The sequence below is a fragment of the Cupressus sempervirens genome, chromosome 1 (assembly GCF_028749045.1).
Source record: "Cupressus sempervirens isolate cs-2001-9-10 chromosome 1, ASM2874904v1, whole genome shotgun sequence".
In the NCBI taxonomy this organism is placed as follows: domain Eukaryota; kingdom Viridiplantae; phylum Streptophyta; class Pinopsida; order Cupressales; family Cupressaceae; genus Cupressus; species Cupressus sempervirens.
The window spans coordinates 444,440,719-444,466,284 of NC_143118.1; the positions used below are offsets into that span (position 1 = coordinate 444,440,719).

Genomic DNA, 25,566 nt, shown 5'->3' on the forward strand with positions numbered 1-25,566 from the left:
ATCAAATGATTACTATAATTTCTTTTGACTTTGAACACAACATACTAATTAAGACAAATACAAATTTAAAATTCTATTAACATTTTTTAAATGACTGAAACTTCATCTTAAACTTTGATAACTTTCCAAAAATGAGGTAAAAAAATGTGAACCCTTTAAGAATACTTTTAAAATTTATTTTATCTGCATTCATTGAAAGAAAACAAAATGATCACACTCACATTCTGTATAAACAATAAAAACCCAAAAAACAAAAAAAAATATTATTTCCATGGACCCAAACAATATACGACTTTTTAATTTCAACCTATTGTAATTATATCAAACACTGAATATATACAATGTAGTGCTGTGTGTGGTAATCACAAATAAAACATGTATGGCAAAATGTTGTTGTTAATCATATATATGTTTGTCCTGAAGGGAGCATGCATGGAGGAGATGAATCATATGAATGAAGCCAAAAGTCAGTAACGTGTAATACAAGGGTTGAGGAAGAAAGGAATTGATTGATGGAAAAGAAACCTGAGACAAATAGAGAGGCCTCTTCTACGTATGGTTGAGTGGGAATTAGTGCTGTTAGTGATACCTTTGCACACCACTTTCACCTTATCATCAACAAAAAGTAGATTGAAACAGTTCAAGAAGGTGCTTCACATGAAGTCTATTCATCCTGCCATTGTTGTTTAAAAATTCCATTAGCTAAGCGTAAGGACAAACAAAAAGGCACTAAAATAAATATAAAATCTTCTATGGTGGGAATAATATTTATTGGGTCACATAAAGCAATGATAAGAACATGTGAGAAGCAAACAAGAGAACAGCATGTTATCGATACGTGAGAAAATCTATTTGTCAGTATATTATGATTGATGGGTGTATGTAATATACATTTCATTATTATTTCTAGTATATTATGATTGAAGGGTGTATGTATATACATTTCATTATTGTGTTATAGTATTATACACATTTCATTATTATTCCTTCCATGGCGGTTGAATGTTGCAAACATTCCTTCCTTGCAATCTCTGGTCAAAATCTATAAAGAGTGTAAAGAAAGCAAGCGGTGCACTCAAGTTTTTCCAGCTATCAAGTCCAGTTTCATGTTGTTAAGGGTCACAATGAGGGCCTAACTCATCATGAATGATCATTAGTTTCCACCAAATCCCTTGATCTACTAAAAACCCACTTGGGATTTCTTCTTCATTAGCCCTGCTGTAAAGAACAACAACTGTCCTTTGGTTCAATCATGACCATTTCTGTATTCTAGAAAAGGGTCTCATACTTAAGTGAAGCTCTGGGATCATTTAAGTAGCATTTGAAACATCGTTTGATCTTCAAGATCTTATTGTTGCTTCTTCTGGTTTTGCTTGTGTATAGTTTTTTCCATCAACATTTCGGATCATATTCAGTAATCCATCAAGTCTTATTGTAGGATGAAGAATTCGAGCTGTGTTGCGGGGTGCCTAGATGCAGAGGTACCTTCAAGAGTGACTTTTGAGCGCATTCACAGATGGCCACATTCAGAAGCTGAATTTGTGAGGGTGATGAGGAGTAAAGATGATGTTAATCCAAAGAGAAGAGCTGAATATGTTGATGGGTATTCTTGCAGACAGATGTATCTGAGGAGTTATACCTTCTCTAGAAAGGAGAGTGTGCCTGAGAAAACTAAGAAATGCTTTGGAAAAGTGAGAGAGAGAATGTGGAGAGTTAACACATCCAAGAGGAGGAAGAAAGCTTCACTTCTGAGGAATATCAGAGATAAGATTGTGGAGAGTTATTGTGCTGCCATGACTGCCATTTTTCACAGGCTATTGTCATGCACTACAAGTGTTGAAGTCAGTGATCAAGCCCTCAATCACCACAACTGATAGCGTCCATATTCTCTAGTTTTTCTTGTTTTCTGTTGTTAGTCTTAGAATTAATGCTTACCATGTTTCCTGAAATAAGGTTAGTTATCGTTTTATGTCCTGCAAGGAAGGGCTTGGTGATTATGGTGCTGGATTTATTGACAAGGAATATGTTATCATCAAGTCTCTTTTCACTTTTGTGTATTGATTTGGGTAAAGGTTATATAGCAGGCACTAAACATTCCAAATCTCTTAGATTTGATAGTGAGACTTCAATGAAACAGCCAAGTTCTATTGGCTGAATCATTAAAAGCGGAGGATTCTTTACTAATCAACATTCTCTCATTGTTAACCGTTAGATGCCCTTTGCATTTGCATTTGAGTATGGTATCTAAAAAAGTGTGCATTTTTCCCTTGCTGTTTCTGAACGTTTTGTTGTTTACTCATTCACATTACTCTGGTTTATAGTTTAATAGTTTAGAGGTATCTATTTATCTTCTATACAAATGCTCAGAGATTTGTGAATTTAAAAAATAAAATTTGGGGCCAAGTCCCATAGAGAGTTTTGAAATGTGGATAGCTACTTAGAAGAATATAACAACTGAGCCGTGCTTTTAATTTAGTATTGTTTAATATTAGAGGTATAAATATTTGGAAGTGAGTTTGAATTTGATTTAAAGTAAGCATAAAATTGGTGGTAAGTCAATTCAAAGTTATGCATTTCATATATAATAATAATAATATGTCGAAGGCAGCGCCATGATTGCTTTTGCAAAACAAAACAATTTTAATTTACTCTACAACTATTTTATCTATATATTAAGCAAACCTCACTAAAGAAAAAAAATAAATCTTTTACTTGTGCAAACTTGCCTATAATTTAGGAAGATGTTATTTAGGGGCAGGGCTTGGGCTAAGGGTACAAGAGGTTTGGGTAAATAAGAGCAAGGGCCAACCTCCTTTAGTGGAGTAGAGGCCGAAGGGGCTAGGTCTAGGGGCTGATCCTAATGTCCCTTTTGCAAGATTGACAATCTACATTTCCCTCACTAAAGAAATAGATATAGTATGAATCTCAAAAGTAAAAGTGATAAATATGTTTATCTATGTAATCTGCATGATTATTTAAAGAATTAGATATAACACAAACTTAAAAATAATAATAGCAATGAATATTAAAAATTAATGAAAATGGTTGCAAAGAGAGCTATAGTATATTTCTATTTTTATTTAGAAAGGTTACATTGCTTGTTAATTCAATTTATCATTTACAATCTTTCTTAAGTAAGCTAGTCAATTAGTTTGAGTAAAGATCTACAAAATGCTATTTCAAATAACTTAGTAAAGACTTGTGGATTGTGGGGTTGACCTTTATCTTTTGTCCTATCGAATTTGTTATATCTCATCATCTCTAACATTTTTTTTTGCCTTGATAAATTTTGACATACCACAATTTTGAAACCCAATGCTTAATTTTTTAATCTATTTACACTAACTAAATTTAGTAACATCTATTACTGTCCTTTTTATTCATATTATGTATGGTACACTTGCACACTCATCTAGAGAGAAAAAAAAATCTCCCTTTTGGATGCCTTGATGTGTTTTAAATGTTCTTTTAGGCATTCTATTTGTGAGGTTGACTTAGGTATCAACTTGTGGCACATTACAATTGATATTCTTATCTTGCATATAAAAGAAAGTAAGACACATAAAAAAATTCACACATCAATCTAATGAGGACATAATCATGTAAATCTTCATAGAGTGAACATCTGATTATGCCACATTAACCATAACATCCTAAACATGTCTTCAAACATAATCTAAGCCCGCTAAACTATCTTCAGCCTTACTAGAAAAATACAACACAATTACTACTACCCACTTTCTAGAAACTTGCTCTAAGAACAATCTCTACAAAATCTTCAGTAACTCACACAAGTCTTCATATCTCTTTCTGCAAACATATACAAAACATTAGAACACATCCACGAATATTCTTCTAAGTGCATGTAACATAACTCTCTGACCACAAACCTCGCTGAACGAATCTTCCTCTACAACTCTGATTGAATTGTCCAAAAAATTGATTTGTTCACATCAATGACAAACATAGCCATGAATTCAATAGTACATAAGCACTTAATCATCTCTTTGACATACTAACAATCTCCCTCATACATTCATACCTCTAGCAACATCAAGTCTTCATGTTAACAATTTCCCACTTGGCATTGATGACAACATAGATGAAAAATATCTAACTACCATGAATACCAAAATATATTTCTTCCTCATCTGTTATTACTCCCCATTCATGTTTCTCATGAATGTAGACATATCTCTCTCTCATAGACATGTTGTAAAGATTTTTTCATTTTCTAATCTCCCACATTGATCAACAATGTTTTACTTTCTCCATAAAAGTACCTTTTCTATATACTTCTCCCCCATTGATATCAATGACAAAGGGTGTCATTACACTACTTCAAAAAATCATCTTTGATCAAGTCTACAAAAGTTCACTAAGTGTTCAAAGACACTATTTGAATACCATTATCAAGAGTCCTTAATGACTTAGCTCAAACATAGTTACTCCCCCAAAGGAGAAGCATCAAGTATTTAGTCCAGAAAAAAGATAGTGCTTTGATTCATACTAGATTGATGCAATCTCTACATCAACTACTCTAAAGAGGGTTGGGGCATGATCCCAAGCATAACTCTCAAGTACTCAAATGTATCCTTAGCCAAAGGTTTTATGAATATGTCGGTTATTCATCCCTTTGTGCTAACATACTCCAATCTGATCTCTTTTTTTGCTACCTTTTCTCTCAAAAAGTGATACTTAATTGAAATATGTTTTTTCTTTGAATGCAATACTGAATTATTTGACATGCTAACTATACTTGTGTTGTCACAATGTATGATAACAGGTCCACTGAACTCAATTCCAATATCCTTCAACATTTTTTTCATCCAAATTATCTGATTACAATTGTTTGTTGTTACTATACATATTTTGCTTCTATTGTACTCTTTGAAATGCAATCTTGTTTCCTACTTAGCCAAGAAACCAATCTACATCCCAATAAAAATGCTCCACTACTTGTATTCTTCTATCATCAACATTTCTTCTCTAGAAAGGAGAGCGTGCCTGAGAAAACTAAGAAATGATTTGGAAAAGTGAGAGAGGGAATGTGGAGAGTTAATACCTCCAAGAGGAGGAAGAAGGCTTCACTTTTGAGGAAGATCAGAGATAAGATTATGGAGAGTTATTGTGCTACCATGACTATCATTTTTCACATGCTATTTTCATGCACTACAAGTGTTGAAGTTAGTGATCAAGCCCTCAATCACCACAACTAATAGTGCCCATATTCTCTAGTGTTTCTTGTCTGTTGTTGTTACTTTTAGAATTAATGTTTACCACGTTTCCTGAAATAAGGTTAGTTGTGGCTTTATGTCTTGCAAGGAAGGGCTTGGTGATTATGGTGTTGGTTTTATTGACAAGGAATATGTTATTATGGTGTTGGTTTTATTGACAAGGAATATGTTATCATCAAGTCTCTTTTCATTTTTGTGTATTGATTTGGGTAAAGGTTAAATAGCAGGCACTAAACATTCCAAATCTCTTAGATTTGATAGTGAGTCTTCAATGAAACAACCAAGTTCTATTGGATGAATCATGAAAAGAAGAGGATTCTTTACTAATCAACATTGTCTCATTGTTATGTAAGGCCTCTTCCTTAGTACCTTATTACACAACCTAAATATTATGGATATGATTTATCTTTGAATGTAATACTAGATTATTTGACATGCTAACTATAACTGTGTTGTCATAGTGTATGATAATAGGCTCACTAAACTCAATTCCAATATCCTTCAACATTTTCTTCATCCAAATTATTTGGGGTTGTTACTACATATTTTACCTCTATTTTACTCTTTGAAATGCAATCTTGTTTCTTGCTTAGCCAAGAAACCAATCTACCTCCCAAGAAAAATTTTCCACTACTTGTGTTCTTTCTGGCATCAACATTTCTAACCAATCACCTATCAATGTATTCACATAATGTGAAATCATGTTATCTATCATACAATAGCACATAATATGAAGTCCTTTCAAATATCTTTAAAAAAAAACTATTGCAAGATGTGTCTCTTTAGGATTTGTTTCAAATTTTGCCACAATTCTAGCTACATTATCTATATCAGATCTAGTATGTGTCAAATATTGTAATCCACCTATCATGAATATATATATCTTGTTTTCAATGCACTGAGAGATCCATCTTTTATTGATAACTTACATCATGACACAATAGGTGTTCTAATAGGTTTATAATTTTCGAATCCAAAGCTTGTCAATACATCCTTAAGATAGTTTGTGATATAAAAATGTCATCCTTATTCTGAATAATCCAAGAAATATTTTATCTCACCAATTATACTCATCTCAAATTCATTCTTCATCTCTTTTGAAAATGTCTTACTAGCTTCATCATCACCTCAAAATGACTTCATTCACAAATACTACAATAATTAGTAAACCATCTTCATTCTTTCTTAAATACAAGTTACTATCCACATTGTCTTTCTCAAATTCCAAAATGATCAAATGTTTGTCCAACCTCACATACCAAGCTCTTGATGATTTTTTTAGTCCATATAATGCTTTCTTCAATTCAAAAACAATTATTTTATTTTATCAAAAGAAATCCATTAGGTTGTTTAGTGTATAGCTCTTCTTTAAGTTCTCCATTAAGAAAAGATGAATTAACATCCATCTGATAAACCTTAAAATACTTGTTAGTTGCATATGCAAAAAACATTCAAACTGCCTCCAATCTAGCAACAGGGGCAAAAATTTCCTCAAAATCAATTCCTTCTTGTTGTGAATAACCTTTGCATACTAATTTTGATTTTTTTCTCACTACTTCACCTTGCTCATTCATCTTGTTTCTGAATACCCACTTTGTTCCAATTATGTTCTTGTGTTTAAGTCTAAGAACTAATTCCCAAGTTTTGTTCTTTTCTATTTTCTCAAGTTCTTCTTTCATAGCCTTTATCCAAAATTCATCTTTACAAGCTTCATCTACACTCTTGGGTTCAACTTGTAAAATTAAACATAATTCTTTGGTCACCTTGTTTATTGTCATTACTCTTTTATTTGCACTCCCAATGATGTGGTTCACAGGGAGATTTCTTCCAACATATCTAGTTGTTTCTTTCTCTAATTTGACTTCCATTTTAGGTTTAGTTCTTGGTTCTTCTCCTTTTAATTTAGCCTACAAATAAGTGGTAGTTTCATAAAACAATTCCTGATCAACAATTAGATTATTATTAGGCTTTTGATTACTCTCTCCATCAAAATCATAATCAAGTATCCTCTCCTGAATTATGAACTTTTCATCAATTTTCACATTACCACTTTCAACAATAGTCTTCAATCTTTGATTAAAACATCTATATGTTTTACTCTTTAATGAATACCCAACAAACATACCTTCATCACTTCTAGAATCATACTTCCCAATATCATCATTCCTTTTAATATAGCACGCACTTCAAAATATTCTAAATTATTTCATAGTCGGTGTATGTCCAAGCCTAAGTTCATAAAGTGTCTTACCAGTGCCTTGTCTAACATGCACTTTGTTCATTGTATAAATTGTGGTATTCACTGCTTCTCTCCAAAATATATGCGATACATTACCCTCAAATATCATTTCTCTAGCTGCTTCACTTACTGATATGTTTCTTCTTTCTACCATGTCATTATTCTGTGGTGTCTTAGGAGCTAAAAGCTATCTCTTTATGCCATTATCTCACAAAAGATGTTAAATTTATTTGAAATAAATTCTCCTCCTCTATTTGATCTCAAATATTTAATCATCAAACCACATTCATTCTCAACTCAACTCTTAACTATCTTGAATTTCTCAAAAGTTTTAGAATTCTCTCTAAGATATACTACCCACATCATCCTAGTAAAATCATCAATACGAAGCATATAGTACATTTCATCATAAAATGCTCTTGTTCTTGTAGGACCACTCAAATCTGTGTGCACAATCTCCAACTTTTTTGTAGTAATAAACATTTATCTTATAAATGAACTTTTCTGTTTCTTTGCTATCACACATTCTTTACAAACCATGTTAGAAGTTTTCACAATCTTAGGTGGGTAAAAGCACAAACCTGTGTCACCCTTTTGTAAAGGAAAAGACTAATAAAAGTATAACTGTTCACCTTCAATGATATAAAATTGGTATTATTATTTTGAATTTGAAAATGAAGTAAACTAATGAAATGTGTAAAAATGGATGAGGTTTAGGATTATAATTTTTAATAATTATTTGGAATAAGAATTGATGTATATTCCTAATTTTTATAGATAATTTTTTAGCTACTAAAAAATGCTAAAAAATAGGGGTCTAGTTCCCACCACAAAACTATATGGAAATAAACATATTTCCCTTTGATCTCAGACTATGTTATAGATAACATATATTGCCAGAACAATCAAAAATAAAAATAAGCTTTAGACCTATGTTTTCTCTTTTTAATGATTCAAATTTTAAGTGTGTAATGATGTCATCCAAGCCAGTAACCTTTGGTACCCAATGCCATATGTGTTGAGTGTGTAAGTATGCTTCATGTGTCATACAAACTAGTAGATTATATGTGCTGAGTAAATTAGAATAGTACATGAGTTATCCTATAGCTATCGAGAGGAGTCATAATTCTTATAGGTGCCAAGTTACCTTTGGTGCCGAGTTAGAAGCCAAGTACTTCAAGTGATGCAATGAGTGTACTTTATGTATTGAGTGATCAATATGTGCTGAGCCATAGTTGATGTTGTGTAGGATTGTGACTTCAGATGCCGAATGGGTTATATGTTTTGTGTGATCTACACGTGTCGAATTGTGGATGATGCCGAGAAAACCTAAATGTCATATGTGTCAAGTATGATATAGTGGATATTCTAACGTCATTAAATGGTCACTGCGCATTATCCAAATTGAGCATTGAACATTTATTGAAGCTCTCATAAATTAGGCTCCCATTTGCAAGATTAAGGCAAAACCATGATAAATCTTCATCATTAAATAGAAGGTTGACATTAATTGAGTATGATATTTTTTCAGTTTGGTCATGTGGCATTTTGTACTCAAAAAATTAATTTCAACATATATAGCTGTAGATCAAATTGTTCAATCTTCAATTTTGGGCGCGTTAGATTTGTACTTTTCCCTCCTCAATTTTCAATCAATTTCTGATTTAATGGTACCCTATTTATTACACATGAGTGCAGGTACTCCAAGGGATTTAGTTTAAGGTGAAGAATGGATTTCAATCTAATATATTTATCCATCTTGTTGTGTTTAACACTCAAATTGCTTTTAGCATGTTGTCCTGACAAGAAATATGTATGAAATGTGATTCTTGCCATCAATTCCATCGCAACATCTTGCAAATTTTTTTTAGAATCATGCTTCATCTAGTATTGGATGAAGATGCAATTTCTCACCCTCTTGATGATGCAGTTCTGGATAATATGTTTATTGTACACTCATATAACATTTTGTGTGCGATTCAAACCATAATTTGGGAGGATCTTTTCTTTGCATCCGCAAAGAATGTTTTATTCCCTTCAACTTTGGTCTCCATCTTTCTTTCCAATTCCATGGACCTTCTTCAATCTTTGTCAAGATTGGAAATTATTGCCATCAAGGTGGTTCGGCTAGAATTTTGGGCTAATAATAAATTGAAATGTGCGATGCAGAACTATGATTTGTGGACCGGTAATGCCCTAGTTGGTGGCATATTTTCAAGAACCATGCTCATGAAGAATCATGAAGCCATGATGACTTTTGAAGCGATGCAGAAAACCTTTGAGAAACACAACACTCAGTTCCTACTCAAGGCCTTGCAACTCTCAGCTCATGCTCTGGGTTTCCAGTTGATTGAGGAGGTGAAGAAAATTACTTTTTCTTTGATTGATATTTTGGGGATTCCAATTTCTGATGCTAGAGCAAAAGCTACCCAAGTGAAGACACCTTCAGCCACACTAACTCATTCGATCAGTGAACTTGGTGCTTGGTCATTCTTGGCTTTCAAAGATCCTGGTCTTGGTCACCATGTCTCAGCAGAAACTGCTCATCCTGTGCATCCAGATGTCACTATACCTAGTGGTTGGGGCGTGCATTCATCCACTGATTTCTCTGCTAGCACTTTAGTTGTTGCTGCTGAGGGTCTGAGTTCAGATTGGGATGTTGTTACTACTGAGGGCTCGAGCTCAGGTTGGGACATTGCCCCTATATCATGTCTAGATTTGGGATGGGACTTCTCTACAATGGTTGCTCCCAACGAGGATATGGATGAAATATAGTACAATTGTATCTTTCTATCTTGCTGAGCTTTTTTCTCCTAACTTCTAGCATGTTTTATAGAATGTTGAAAATCTTGTTTTGATTGAATTTGAGTCCACCATGCCTGCTATGCAACAAAATTTTGTAAAACTCGATAAATTTTGAAGTTTGATTGGTTGTTCATCGATATAGTTGGATTGTAAGTATCGCTATTAAGTCAATTGTAAATATTGTGATGATGCTAGGTTTTCTTTATGGTTCTTTCCCAGTTGAGCTCTTGAACCAGTTTTTACTTTATATAAATATATATCTAGTGGCTTGTCCACTTTTGCCAAAAAAAAGTAAAAATTTGATTCAAATTTTAAGTCACCTGAAATCGATAGTTTTCATCTCCCATGACATTTTTCAAAACATATCTATTCTAACATGGAGAAAAATTATACATTCTAGAAGAGGACTCTCTCCTCTAGAACTTCATATAATTTTAATTTTTTTTTATATGATTTAATATTTTTTTTCCTTCTCAAACATCTTTTTGAGTGTTAAAATGTGTGCTTGTAGAATTTTTTGATTACAATATACTATATCTAATTAAAACACTATAAACTCTACATGAGAATATTCTTGACTTTGAGCTTTATAAAATGGTTTTTATATGTTATTAAAAAATATCTTAAAAAATAGTAAGAGTTATTGACACATCACTTTTTTGAAATAATTTTATTTCTTTAGTAATTGGATATAAACTAGTATAAAACATGCATTTAGTAGACATTTCCAATTGGAAAAGCATAAGACCATATGATTTAGCTAGAATGAATTTATCTAGATCATATGTTTAAAAAAAATTGATTTTTAGATAGAAATATTCAAATTTAGTCATTTTGATGTCATCCTGAAAGGTGACACAACTTTGTACTTTTACCCAAGTAGATCTCTTACTGCATGTGTTATATTGATCTTCCCAATGTTATCAAAGTTAATGTGAAAAAATCTCTTATGTCATAACCAACTATCATCCATTTTAGCTACTAAAAATTTCATTTTAGTAGGATTCTACTAGGAAACATTACATTTGGTTCTTGTACTTATAAAAATTGGTGTGCCATCTTTGTCATTGATTATGCAAATTTATTTTCTGTAAATTGTAACTGATATCCCTTGTCAACAAGTTTTGCAACACTTAAAAGATTATGTTTCAATCTATTAACAAAGTAAGCATCCCTAGTATTAGCTTTTCCATCAAGAGTAATAGATCACTTTCCTTTAATCTGACATGATGCATTACATTCAACTCTAGTTATTCCTCCATCATAACTATTGAATTCAAAAAACTTGTTCATATCTCTAGTTTTATGATGAGAAAATCCACTATCTATAATCCAATCATACTTTTTCTTTTCAACATGTGATACTAATTATTTTCCTTCCCTTACTTTTTTTTTGACATAATTCCTTCCTTAATAGAAAAAAATCCTATATCATCATCCCCTTCATCATTATCTAGGAAATTTACCATTTTAAAATCAAGTTTATCATCTTCATTAACAATGAAGCATTCTTATAGCAATATCTTCTCTTTGAGTATCTTAGACTCCTTCACTAGAACTTTTGTCTAGGCCTTCTAGGGTTCTCTATTTGACCACTACTCCTTGGAGAATTCTCACAATCTTCTCCACCTCTTAAGATCTCTCTACTAATTAGGGAACTTCACCAAACTCTAAGAACTCAAAAGGGTAAGTTCTTACCAACACTCACTATGACCAAGTTCAAATCCTAGATGGATGAATGAGTCTCTAAATGAACTCGATAGACCATTCTTGGTACCAAAGTGCACATTCTTGCACTACTTCTCTTATCGATTTCAAGAACCCTTATTTTTAGGGTTATTAGCCTTTTAGGTCTAATTAAGCATCCAAACTTGATATTTTGTTAATAACTCAAAAATATTGTAAATGAGCCCCAAAAATAATTGATGATCCTAATACCCTTTTGGAATTTTTTTAGGATTCTTAGGGTTTGGGTCCCTGAAACTATCCATATGCAATGTTTTGAAAATTGGGCCTATATTTAAGGGTTTTGAACTAGTTTCACATTTTTTTGGTTCAAACTAGGCTCAAATGGATTCACATACTCTTGTCATGGTTTCCATAGCTTCCTATGACTTCAAAAAATACATTGATGGACATTCATCACCAATTCCAATCTATGTGTGCTAACATTCATGAACTGATATTGTTCTTTCTCCTAGTCAGGTGTTTGCCAACTTGCCTATAGAAAGATATGAAAAATAGAAAATTGAATTATTTCAGCTCCAAAAAGGTATGGTACATTTTACTTTGATTTCCCTTTCAAATACCAAAAGGTTGTGAATATCCCACAATGAGAATTCAAGTAAAAGACATGTTTATTTAGCAAACCTTGGTTCTAGCAATAAACTAGCCAATAGGTTTAAAATTTTAAAACACAATAAAAAGTATTCACAAGAGCTTACCAAAAAAAACTAAGCTATAAATCAACACAAAGAAGCTATGAATAACCATAAAGGATCAAATTAAATCTAAAACTAGGCAGTTTCTCGAGTTGCAAGCGAAATTGTTGCAAAATTACAATGTAAATGTTATTGCTTGCTATTAAGTTTTGAGAAAAACCTCCACTAACATATACACTATGCCTTAGATGGTCTATGTCATATTTCAACTATTAGAACTAACCCATAACCACCTTTGGACAATTTGCAAAAACTTTTGTCAAATGTTGTAAGTACAACATTGAAAAGTTGCAATGTTGTCAATGGCAACTTTAAAACTTTTGAGCATTTTGACTTCTATCAACATACCATCACTTCGAATTGATACGCAATGCATTTATTGGATACAAGAAATATATCTACACCCTTTTCAAATAATTATACACTTTGTAGGATCATTCCACATAGAAGATCCTAATTGACCAAACTTGGCACTTTCTTGTCAGCTTGACAATTTCTTGACATCTATGGGCAAATTTTTGCCATAAACATTCCAAGAACCACATACCTAACTAATCAAACCCTTAGACCCTCCTTGGAATACTTATTTCAACCTTGACATATATTTTTTGCTATTAAGGAACAAAGTCCTTAAAATGAAGAACTAAGTCATGCAAATGAAGTTAGCTCGCACTTCTTACCATTCTCCTAGAAAATCCCTAGGTGCTCCTACACCATTCTCCCCCTATACAAATGAAGTTAAGTTAGACTTGGTTATAGTAACTCAATATCAATACCAAAATTCTTGAACTTGGTCTTTGCAATCCAAATGTATTCTAACTTAGGAAAGTGTTTATATTTAATGAGTTGTTCTATGTACACTCCATGTCTTGTCTTTTTCTTAACCCTTGAGTCTAAGATCTTCTGTGCATGTAGATTAGTTTTTGAGTGTAATGTCAATACATAAAAAATGTCCTTGTCAATCTTTGTAACCTTCCCCTTATCTTCTACCATTGGAACTTTATACTTTACTTGATATTGTATATTAAACATGAGAGATATAGCTAGGTCTGTGGGAAGATCAACCTTATAAGCATTTATGCCATTTTTCTCTAATATTTTGTATTTTTAGGTTCCTATCCTTCTCATCTAAAGTTTAATTGGTAACCCCTTTTGAAGTCTATCTTTTGGAGATGGACCATTACCAAGTCCCCAATTTCAAATTAAACTATAATTCCTTCCTTCTTTCATCAACTTTGGCTTTGAGTTTCTAATTGGCTTCCATTAGAGTCTTCTTGACATGATCATGTACTTATTTCATGATTGGGAAAAGCCGTCAACTGTTATAATATTTGGAATAACTAAGATGGGGTGAATAATTTATCCCTAGGTCCTGATGTACAAATCAAACACTTTAAACTTCAGCATGCTTAACCCAATAACTCACTAAATAAAACTATTCACAATAATCCAACTTATTCATTCTATTTTAGCTCTCTATTCTATATGTGTTGAATTGAAAAAACTTATCATAGTCAACAATAAAATTAAACATAAAAATAGTAAGTAGCATAAACACATAACAAAAATCCACACAATGTTTGACACTAGGATTAAATGTGTAGTGCCCCTTGTGTTTTCATTTTGTACCCTTGTTGATTTTTGATACAAGAGATACTTGATACTATTTTCATATGTATCTTGAGATGACCTAAGGATCGAATGTTATACTTTGATTTAGTACTATAGATGCTTACCCTTGTTGATTTTAGATTTTAGAGATACTTGATACTCTTTTCATATGTATCTTGAGATGACCTGAGGGTCAAATGTTATACTTTGATTCAGTACCATAGATGCTTTACTACTATACTATTCAGTTTATCATTTTTGCATGTTGATACCATTTTTAGATGACAATAGATCTATGATGATATTTGATTACCTAGTATTTGGACTTACTTTTTCATTAGATTTTGTGATGGATTTTATCTATAGTGATTTATGTCATTCTTGTCTCTTTATGCTTTATGCAAACATGAGTGATGTAAATGGATTAATTAGGTATTTAAAACATTTTTCTTTGGCTATAATATTATATGCAATTGCACTTGATCGTGTGTTTTAGTGTGTAAAAATTACATCCCTGGCAGTGGCACATGGAGTTAGTGATTTAGCTATTCATATTTTACCAATGTCATCCCTGTATGGTCGACATATCCTTAGTTTAATTGTTTAAATTAAAACCTTTTAGTGATTACTAAATCTAAACTCATCTACATTATGTTATTAGACCAGTGAGCATTTTTGTGCATTTAGAGGTTCGCATTGTCATGAAAGTTGTTAAGTGATTTTTTGTGATTTTGGGTTTTTAAGCTTTAAATCTTCTCAAATTTAATTTCTAGCAGCTTTGCCTTAAGTAAATTCCCATTACGAGGAATAGCCTATTTTTGTTTAGGTTGATTCAAAGTCTAGCTAGTCTAAATTGCTACTTGCCCTAATCAATTATTCACTCAAAAGGTGAATAAGTATTGAAAAAGGGATTTTATTATTCACTTCTCACTTTTTGAAAATAGAAATTTGAGAACTTTTCTAAGAATTTTCTTCTAGAGGATCACGATTTTGTTCATTCTAAGGGTTGTGAGTGTGGGATCTTCACGAGGTTGGTCTTGTTGGATTTGACTCGGGTAGACCTTGCTTTGCCATGATTTCTAGCAGCTTTAGTGGGCATTTTATTTTATTGTGCAGGTTTTAGTTTTTGCCCTTTTACTATCAGGTAGGGCTTTCCTATTTTATTGTTTCTACTTTGTTTCAGCTTCTATTTTTGGTAGCTATTTGTCTAGAGGTTGAGAAATAGTGTTCCCCTCTGTTTCTCATTTGCTGGTTCTGCTTGGTTAGTTGGATATAACATTTTCCTAGTTTTTGGGGTGGGGGTTTGTGATTTCACACTATTATCCTAGCCATGTTTGCATATGGTGTTTGAACCCAAATATTATTGGATTTTCAGGGGTTTTGTACCCATAGACCAAATGGGTTTTAATTTTGAAAATTTTCAATTTTTGAGGTTTTTACCTTATTTTCTTGCATTTTCTTGGCACAATATTGGTCATGGACTTGGATTATCTATTTGGATGTTAGTTGGAACATTTTTTCACTTTTGTGTTGCATTGGGATGTGTGTAGCATTTGTCCTCCTAAGTTTGTTTTCAGTTGAGTGACTTTCTACCTTATGTTCTCATCCAGTCCTTGTGTTATGATCTTCATGATGGTGTTGTGCCACACATGAGTATGTGCATATACATTTATTGGATGACTTGCAAGTCCTAATCTTTTGTGGTACTTCTAGAAGTTATGATTATTGGGGTTGGGTTGGGAATTTGCATGTTTACGGGCACTCATCATTAAATGAGCATGGGTATGGTATGGTAGCATATGGAAGGGGGCTTCTACTTCATAGCTTGATGATCATTGTGCCCAGAGGGTTGGCGAAGGAAGTTTTAAATAAGTGATAAGTGAATAAAATACTGGGTGGTAATAAATTTAAGATAATTAAAACTTGATTGTGCACTTTTCGTCGGGGAGAGAAGCTACCAATACAAGCTTGGACTTGTTGATGCCAAGCAACTCTCCATGATGTTAGCCCCTACTTAGTAGTCCATTGAGTGTTTGACCAGGACCTGTAGTTAATGCATTATCTATATCTTGGTTTCAGTCATCACATTGCTTGGTGTGTTTGTTAGCCATGGGTGTTTTCCTTGTGTGTGTTTATAGTTGGATCATTATCTCCATTAGCATGGTGGGAGTGGGCCTATGGATTCCACATGGTTAGGAGGCATAGCTACCTATAGCACTATTAGGGACTGGGGTGTAGAGATAGTCTTTTCTTGGTGCGACTGTTGCTAGATATTTTCACTTGGTGCTTTGGGTTCCAGAGTATTCTCTCTCATGATTTATGCTTTCATTGGGATGCTTGTATATCATGTTTAGATGATGTTACATATTGAAAATTTTTCTTATTATGATGATTAGCATATGATAGATGATGTTATCTGTGTTTGTAGGATTATCTTATGCTTTACTTCTAGCATGTTAGAGTTCCTTGTGCTTGTGATTGTAGCATGTTTTAGTAGTGACGTCCTTATATGATAATATTGAAGATTTGATTGGTAGCTTGGGATGTTACATGTGGGGGATGGCTAGGGTCCATGATGGCCTTATGATGTTATTATGGTTGGGAGGAACCACATACTTAGTTTGGTTGTTTGCACATTGGGATGTTGTTTTCAGTTATTGCGATGTTGTTTTAAGTACATTGCAATGTTACCTTCTGTACTTTCCCTTTTACTGCTTCTTAGATGGTTAGGTGCTATTCCCATCTTTTAGTATTGTATTCAAGTGTTTATGCCTCAAATTGTGGATTTGTTACTTCCTGGTGTGGCGCAACTGTATCCCTTAGTTTTGTTATCTTTTTGTTTTCTAGCTTACTATTCTGGGATCATGCGCGAAATCATGCATCCATGTGTGAGGATGAAAGATCTTGCATGGTGTGTTGGGTTTTTTCACATAGCCTTAGGCACTTTCTCGAATGAAACCCAACACTAGTGTTGGGTGCTTTGGCTATTTGGCCAAGCACTTCCTCATGCTGCATGGTGTACATACTTGCGCAGAAGGCACTTTCTTGTGGGGCATGCTGCACATCTTTTCGCAAAAACTTGTCAGTCTATGGTCCTCACGTGGAAAATAGGGGGCACCTCCACTAGTTTTTGGGGATAAATTTCTAGTGATTCTAGTACCCTTTGGGTTTAATTAAATTACCATGCTCTAGAAAATCTTAGATTCTTTGTATTGTTATCATTTTGGTTTTTCATTTCCTGTTGTGAGTGTGTCAATTCGGGTAGTGGCATTTGGAGATTCATTGGTTGCTAGAATGGTGGTTAAGTCTTCCATTGTGATCTATATGGTTTTTGTATGATTTTTTTTTGTGCACTCATACTTGTTCAAAAAAATTCTTGGTTTGTATTTCATCCTTGTTCCAAGGATCTTCGGGCAAGGGCATTACAAAATGTTGAAACCCAATTTGGGAAAAACCACCACTAACATGCTAGTACTTTTTACTCTTTTGAAGTGAGCTCGGTTATCCTTGTTAAAGGTTAAATAACACACTATTAGGAGTGACCTTGTAAAAGGATTTAATCACCCTATTAGGAGTGGCCTTACTAGATGACTTAAGAACATTTCATTAGAATATCACCATGATTAAAGAATTTACAAATGACTGTTAATTCAACCTTATCAAAAAGGATTTTACAATTTCCAAAATGTTTACAAAGTAATAATGAAACTTTGATTTGATAACATACAACTCACTTTACAAATTTACATTTGTGTTTGGCTCAACTCTGGTTCATTGATTGGACTCCATAATTATCATCATCTCATATCTGCTTGGTAATTGTTCAAGAAAATTCTTCACCTCACAAATTTTTCACTCCTTGCAAGTCTATCCACCTCTTGCCTTCATGGGTTTCAAGTCCAACAACCCCACAAAAACATACCAGATATCTCCTTAAATTGGAAGATTTGATCTTTTTTTACTTAATCACAACTCTAGATCTTAGGGTTCATAATCAAATCCAAAACATTCATTGAATCTTCCCATCTTCTTGTTCTTCTTCTATTCTCAACACTTCTAGAAATGTCTACTCAAATCTTAGCCTTTGATCACTCAGCTAACTCTTTCCTTGTATGAAATGATACAACTCATCAATCCTTATCATCAACACACTTTTATTATTCCAAGATTTTGACTATGTCAACTAAAAATCTTAATCCTTTAACAAATAGTTCTTTTATTGTCACTCAACCATCACTGTGCCTTTTTGCTCGATCTTCACTCGATCACTTGGTCATTACTACATTGTCTCGCTCAAAATTTTTTGTCACTCAACAATCTTTGTTACTCATCAATCTCTATTCTTCTTGGCAACAGTTTCCTTATACTTCTTCTTCAACTCCTTCATTAACTATGCAACACTGATACTTGGTCAAGCTTATCCTTTTGACTTGTTATAACTCTTAGCTTCATCCAATTGTCTTTTGAATGAATGAGCAATACATTATCTTGTCAAGTATTAACTTATCAAGTGCCCTTTATAATTCCAACTCACTTACACATCTGAACTCAACCTTTCACTAGATCTTCTCATAATCTCTTTCTTTCAAATCCACTTTATCAATCAAATTATATGGAACTCTACACTATTAGTAAATGTCTCTCTAGTAGGTTTGACACTTGGTCTTACCAATAGGTTTGACATCAATGAAAATATAACAATTGTTCAAATTAGGCTATCAACAATTGTAGCTGCAACAATCTCCCTATTTGGCATTGATGAAAACACCATCAAGTTACCATGCAACCAAAAATAACACAACACCTTAAGTGTTCAACTACATTGCATTTCTCCCTTTGTCTTCAATAGGTAGATCTTCATTAATATCCTTAGTTTCATTCTAATTCTCATCTAGTCAACTTCAGTGAAAACAAAAATCTTCATCATCATCTCTCCCTCTTTCTCTATGTCTTCATTAATAATAGTATCATCATCTCCCTCTATGGTAACTACCCATAGTCTTCATTATCATCTCTCCATCTTTGACAAAAATTCCAAAGATATCTCAGCCACCATAACAACGCCAAGTATATTGTCATACATCTTCTTCATGTAGATATAACCAGTCTTGCTTGTAGATTTTCTCCGTCTATCATTATGTTCATTTTCAAAATCATTTCTTCACATCATTTCACACCTTTAGCCAGATCCTAAAGTGTGATCTTCTTCATGAATTTGAATCATATTTTGATAATAACAATTGATGTAATGCCATATCTTTCCTTAGTTAACTTCAAAAAGGGGAATGATCCCTAACTTTTCTCTCAAGTACTCATGTGCTTCCTTAGGTAATTCCTTAGTAAATATGTCACTTATCTATTTCTTTGTGTTCACATATTCAAGCCTCGCTTCCTTTTCTTGAACAACCTCTCTCAAGTAATGTTACTTGATCTCAATATGTTTTTTTCTTAGTATGCATCACAAGATTATTTGAAATGTTTAAAAAAATTTTATTGTCACAATAGATTACTACATGATCATTAATCTCATCCTTCATACCTTTCAGCAATTGCTTGATCCAAACAATATTAGAACAATTTACTGCTACAACAACATACTTAGCTTCTATTGTGGATTGAGAAATGCAATCCTGCTTCTTGCTTGCCTAATAAATTAGTCTCTTTCCAAGAAAGAAAGTGTCTCCACTAGTGCTTTTTCTATCATCGACATTTCTAGCCTAATCAACATCAATATAAACCTTGAGCTCAAATTTATTATTCTTCTTATACCAAAGGTCATAATCCTTTTTTCATTTCATATATCTCAATATCCTTTTCACAATCATCATGTGATTCTCTTTGGGATTAGCAAAAAATCTTGCAACTATGCCTACTGCTAATGCAATGTCAAGTCTACTATGAATTACATACTATAATTTTCCAATCATTGACCTATATAATGTTTGATTCACCTCTTTAGAATCATCACTCTTTGAAAATTTATGTCCAGTAGCCATAGGAGTTCCTACTAGTCTTGAGTCTTTCACACCAAACATTTTTATTATCTAATTGTTATATTTTGATTGTGTAATGTATATACCTTTCTTCTTCTAATATACTTGAAAGACAAAACAGAATTTGATCTCTTCAAACATAAAATTTTCAAATTCTATCTCCATTTTATCATCAAATGATTCTACACAATTCATATTTTCCTCCAAATCTAATATCATCCACAAAAATTTCAGCTAAAAATATCTTACTCTCAAGTTCATTTTTCAAATATAGATTGTTGTTTTCATTTGTTCTTGCAAAACTAATTTTCACCAAGTATGCATAAAATCTCTCATACCATGCTCTAGGAACTTGTTTCAAACCATACAAAGTTTTATGCAATTTACATACCATGTTTTTATTGCTAGGCTCAAAAAAAACCTTTAGGTTTCTCAATGTAGATTTCCTCTTCAAGTCTACCATTTAGAAATGTAGATTTCAAATCCATTTGATAAACTTTGAATCCTTTGTAAGAAACATATGCAAGAAGAGTCCTTACTCCTTCCAACCTTGCAACTAGAGAAAAAGTTTCTCTATACTTAATTAATTCTTCTTGTGCATATCCTTTACAAACTAGTCTTGCCTTATTCCTTGTGACTTCACCTTTCTCATTTAGCTTGTTCTTGAATACCCACTTTGTTCCAATTACATTCTAATCCTTTGGTCTAGGTACTAGAGTTTGTGTCTTGTTCTTTTCAATTTTATCAAACTCTCCATTCATGGCTGCAATCCAATCTTCATTTTAAAGTGTATCCTTGATTGATCTAGGCTCATACTCAAACAATAATCATGTATCACTCCTTATTCCTTTCCTTGTCATAACTCCTGAATATTTGTCTCTAATGATTTGATCTAGTGAATGATTTCTTCTCACATACTTTGCTAGTATAGGTTCTTCTCTTCTTTGTTCTTGCTGATGTTCACTAGGCTCACCTAGGTCAACATATTCAATCACTTTAAGTTCTTCTTTTTGTATTTATGTCTGTATCATAGGTACATCATTTTGATGGTTAGCATTCTCTTCTTGTTGCTCAACTTCTATAGTCTGACACTCGGTAGGTTATTGTTGCTTGGTAGGGCCTTTCTGCTATGACTTGATAGTATTCACATTTTATATTTCTTCAGCTAGTTTCTTAGGTTTTAAAATGATGTTAGGTTCTCCTTCATGTATATATACAAAATTTATGTAGTAGTCAGGTTGTTTCTTGCATTACACCTCATTCTTCTTTTCAAATTCATCAACTCTAACATTTGCACTTTCCACAACCTTGTTAGTGTTAGAATTAAAATATTTGTATGCTCTAAACTTTGTAGAATAACCTAGGAATATACCTTCATGATGGGGACACAACCCAAGCACATAATGGCCACAATAGGAAAGGGAAAATTTTATTAACTTTGTAAATAATCTAATACATTCAGTAAAGAGAAAATAGACTTCAAAACATGCCCTATGGGCTTACAATAGCATAAATATGGAGATAAATTCTTCTCCTAGTACCTTCTCTCAAACTCCACTTCGAACTGCCTTTTACAATGCCAGAAATGTTCTTAAATAGACCCTGGAGGGTTAAGGATTAGGAATACATTCTAGAAAGTTCTAGTTGGCATTCACCGACCAAATAGAAGGCTCTAGAAGTCGCATTAGAAGTTGGCACAAATTTAAAAAAATCCAAAAATGGTAACCGAACTTTTGGGAGGCATAACTTTTGAACTGTAACTCCGATTGATGAGCCGTTTACATTTTTGGAAAGCTCTCGAAGCACTCTATAGCCCTATGAACCAACTTTTCTTGTCCCCCATTTTTGGCCCTATTCAAGGTCATTTAATTCCCCTAACCTGACTTTGAAGCCTTCTTAAGAGGTCTCCAAAAATTGAAAACTGTGATAACTTTCAAACCGTGGGGCCTTTTGACCTGATTCTTTTTCTAGAATGCTCTAAATTACAATTAAAATCATTTGAGCAATTTACAGCTTCTAGTTCACCAAAATAATGGCTCAATTACACACTCCTTTTTTTTTTTGGCATTTGCACATATCCCAAGGTGTTCAAATACTCTATCCAAGAACACTGATAGTGGAACTATGAGAGTTGAAACCTTTATTTGACCCAAATGGGTATCCATAAATGAAAACACATGAAACAAAAACTAAGTCTAAGTTCATTTTTTTTTGGGTGACACAGGATTGCCCTTATACCTCTGGATGCTCCTACATCAAACACCCAGGGTAGATTGAAAAGTGACCTTGTCACTTTATGAATGGTAGAGGAAATCCCAAATGGGAAACTTCAGCTACTAATATCCAAGTTGAGTCCTCTATTGGCCATCCTTTCCACTTGACCAGATACTCTTCATACTACCTATTTCTAGTACTCCTGCCCACACAATGATCTAGAATGTCTTCTATCTCCTCCTTCTTAGAAGTAGGAATTGGACATGGGTCTAACATCAACTCCTCATCTGCACCATGATCATGATACTCTGTTAAGTCTGCAATGTTGAAAATAGGAGAAATGTGAATTCCATCTGGGAACTCTACTTCATACACATTTCTCGAGTCATGTTTCTTCAAAATTTTGCAGGAGCCAAATTTCTTCATTTTCAGCTTGTTATAGGTACCAGCTGGAAATCTTTCTTTTCTTAAGTGTACCATGACTAGATCCCCTACTTGGAATTCCTTATGTCTTCTCCTTTGATCAGCCCTAGCTTTATACTCTTGATTCATCTTGGTAATGTGTGCCTCGACCTCCTCATGTAGATGCTTGATATGTTCAAAAAAAATTTCAGCTTCAGCACTTGTCCTCTCCCCTTGCTCCATCTTTCTCAATTCTGGTGCAGTCCTTGGGCTACTTCCATATACAATTTGGAATGGTGATTTTCCAGTACTCCTAGTTACAGAGTTATTGTAAGAAAACTCTGCCTGTGGTAGAATCAAATCCCACCCCTTGGGTTTATCCCCAACTAAACATCTTAGTAAATTACCCAGACTTCTGTTTACCACTTCTATTTGGCCATCAGTCTGCAGGTGATGTGTGGAACTGAATTTCAAGTCTGTTCTCAACTTCTTCCACAATGTTCTCCAGAAATACCCTACAAATTTAGTATCTCTGTCAAAAACTATACTCCTTGGAAGACCATGTAGTCTTACCACCTCTCTAAAAAATAAGTCTGCAATATGGACAACATCATGAGTTTTGTGGCATGGAATGAAATGTGCCATTTGGAGAACCTATCAACCACCACAAATACTGAGTCACTACCGCTTTGTGTCCTCAACAATCCAAGAACAAAATCCATACTTATGTCCTCCCATGGCTTTGATGGAATAGGAAATGGCTGATAAAGTCCAGTATTGTGACTAAATCCCTGGGAAACATGACAAATCTGACACCTCTGTACAAAATTCTTCACATCTTGTGAAATCTAAGGCCAAAAATAATGTTCTCTAAGAATGAAAATGGTCTTATCTCAACAAAAATGTCCTGCCATCCCTCCACTGTGTTTCTCCTTAATCAGATTTTCCCTCATGGAACTCCTTGGAATGCATAATTGGCTGCCCTTGAATAACATACCATCCTGAATCAGATAGTCTAACCACTTAGTTCTGTCTATAGCAACAGGCTCTTTACAAGCTTTCCAGGCTTTAGCAAAATTAGGATCCTTAGGGTACATATTCTTGAGTTCATCAAACCCAACTACTTTAACATGCATTACTATAAGCAACAACTGTCTCCTACTTAGTGCATTTTCAACCCTGGTAGATTTTCCACTTCTATGCTTCAACATAAATGTATAGCTCTGCAAGAACTCTACCCACTTCATATGCCTCTAATTCAATTTACATTGGCTATTTAGGTACTTTAATGCTTGGTGATCAGTATATAAAAAAAATTCCTTTGGCAAAAACTAATGCCTCCATTTCTTTAAGGCTTGAACTATTGCATAGAACTCTTGATCATAAATAGAATACTTATTTTTTGCATCATTCAATTTTTCACTAAAATATGCAATAGGCTTACCTTCTTGGCTTAATACAACCCCAATAGTGCTACCACTAGCATCACAATCCACTTGGAACACCTTTCTAAAATCTAGAAGTGCAACCACAGGTTGTTCTATCACCTTCTTCTTTAGTAATTCAAAACTTCTCGCAGCTACTACAGTCCATTTGAACTCTTTTCTATCCCCTCTTATTGTGTCAGTTAGGGGTGCACATATGCCACTGAAATTCCTAATGAACTTCCTTTAAAAACTAACTAGACCATGAAATGATCTTACCTCAGTAGCAAACCTTGGAGTAGGCCATTCCAAGATGGCTTTTACCTTCTCTAGATCCATTTTGAGACCTTCAGGTGATATAACAAATCCCAAGTAGACTAATTCCTTTTTAGCAAAGGTACACTTCTTCAGATTAATTAACAGTTTCTCTTCCCTTAACCTTTCAAGGACACTATGAATATACAATAAATGTTCTTCCAAAGTCTTGCTGAAAATTAAAATATCATCCAAATAGATAATAATAAAATTTCCCAAGAACTTCTTAAGTACCTCATTCATAAGCCACATGAAGGTGCTTGGGGCATTTGTCAATCCAACAGGCATGACTAACCACTCATAAAGACCCTCCTTAGTCTTGAAGGCTATTTTCCACTCATCTCCTTCTCGTATTTGTATATGATGATAGCCACTCTTGAGATCTATCTTTGTGAAGTACTGCGCTCCACTCAAGCAGTCCATAAGATCATCCATTCTTGGCAAATGAAACTGATGCTTGATGGTTATCCTATTTATAGCTTGAGAGTCTGTACACATCCTCCACTCTCCATCCTTCTTTGGTGTGAGTACTACAGGTACTACACATGGACTGAGGCTCTCTCGAATCAAGCCCTTCCTCAATAGCTCCTAAACCTATCTATTTAGCTCCTCAGTTTTAGTAGGAGTCATCCTGTGAACAACCTTGTTAGGAAAACTAGCTCCTGGAATTAAATCTATTTGATGACTGATTTGCCTTACCAGTGGCAATCCTTCTGGAACATTATTAGAGATGATATCTCCAAACTCACCTAGTAAATCTGAAACTTCAAGTGGTATTTCACTACTACCTTCTTTATCTTTCTTAAGAATCAAAGCATAGCACATACGCTGATGTTTCATGCCATCTAAAAACTTCCTTCCATCAACAAGACAAATACTAGCACT

General features: G+C 33.6%; 1 protein-coding gene across 1 annotated transcript; it reads left to right on the forward strand.

The window, feature by feature from the left end:
- Positions 1–997: 997 nt before the first annotated feature.
- LOC149578212 (uncharacterized) lies at positions 998–2,211 on the forward strand. The gene has a single exon (XM_089827814.1). It carries the CDS (start codon positions 1,440–1,442, stop codon positions 1,872–1,874), a length of 435 nt encoding a protein of 144 aa, XP_089683940.1. The 5' UTR covers positions 998–1,439; the 3' UTR covers positions 1,875–2,211.
- Positions 2,212–25,566: the final 23,355 nt, after the last annotated feature.

What these genes read in the sequence shown, in the direction of transcription:
- LOC149578212 (XM_089827814.1), top strand. Translation starts at nt 1,440, where the DNA reads ATGAAGAATTCGAGCTGTGTTGCGGGGTGCCTAGATGCAGAGGTACCT.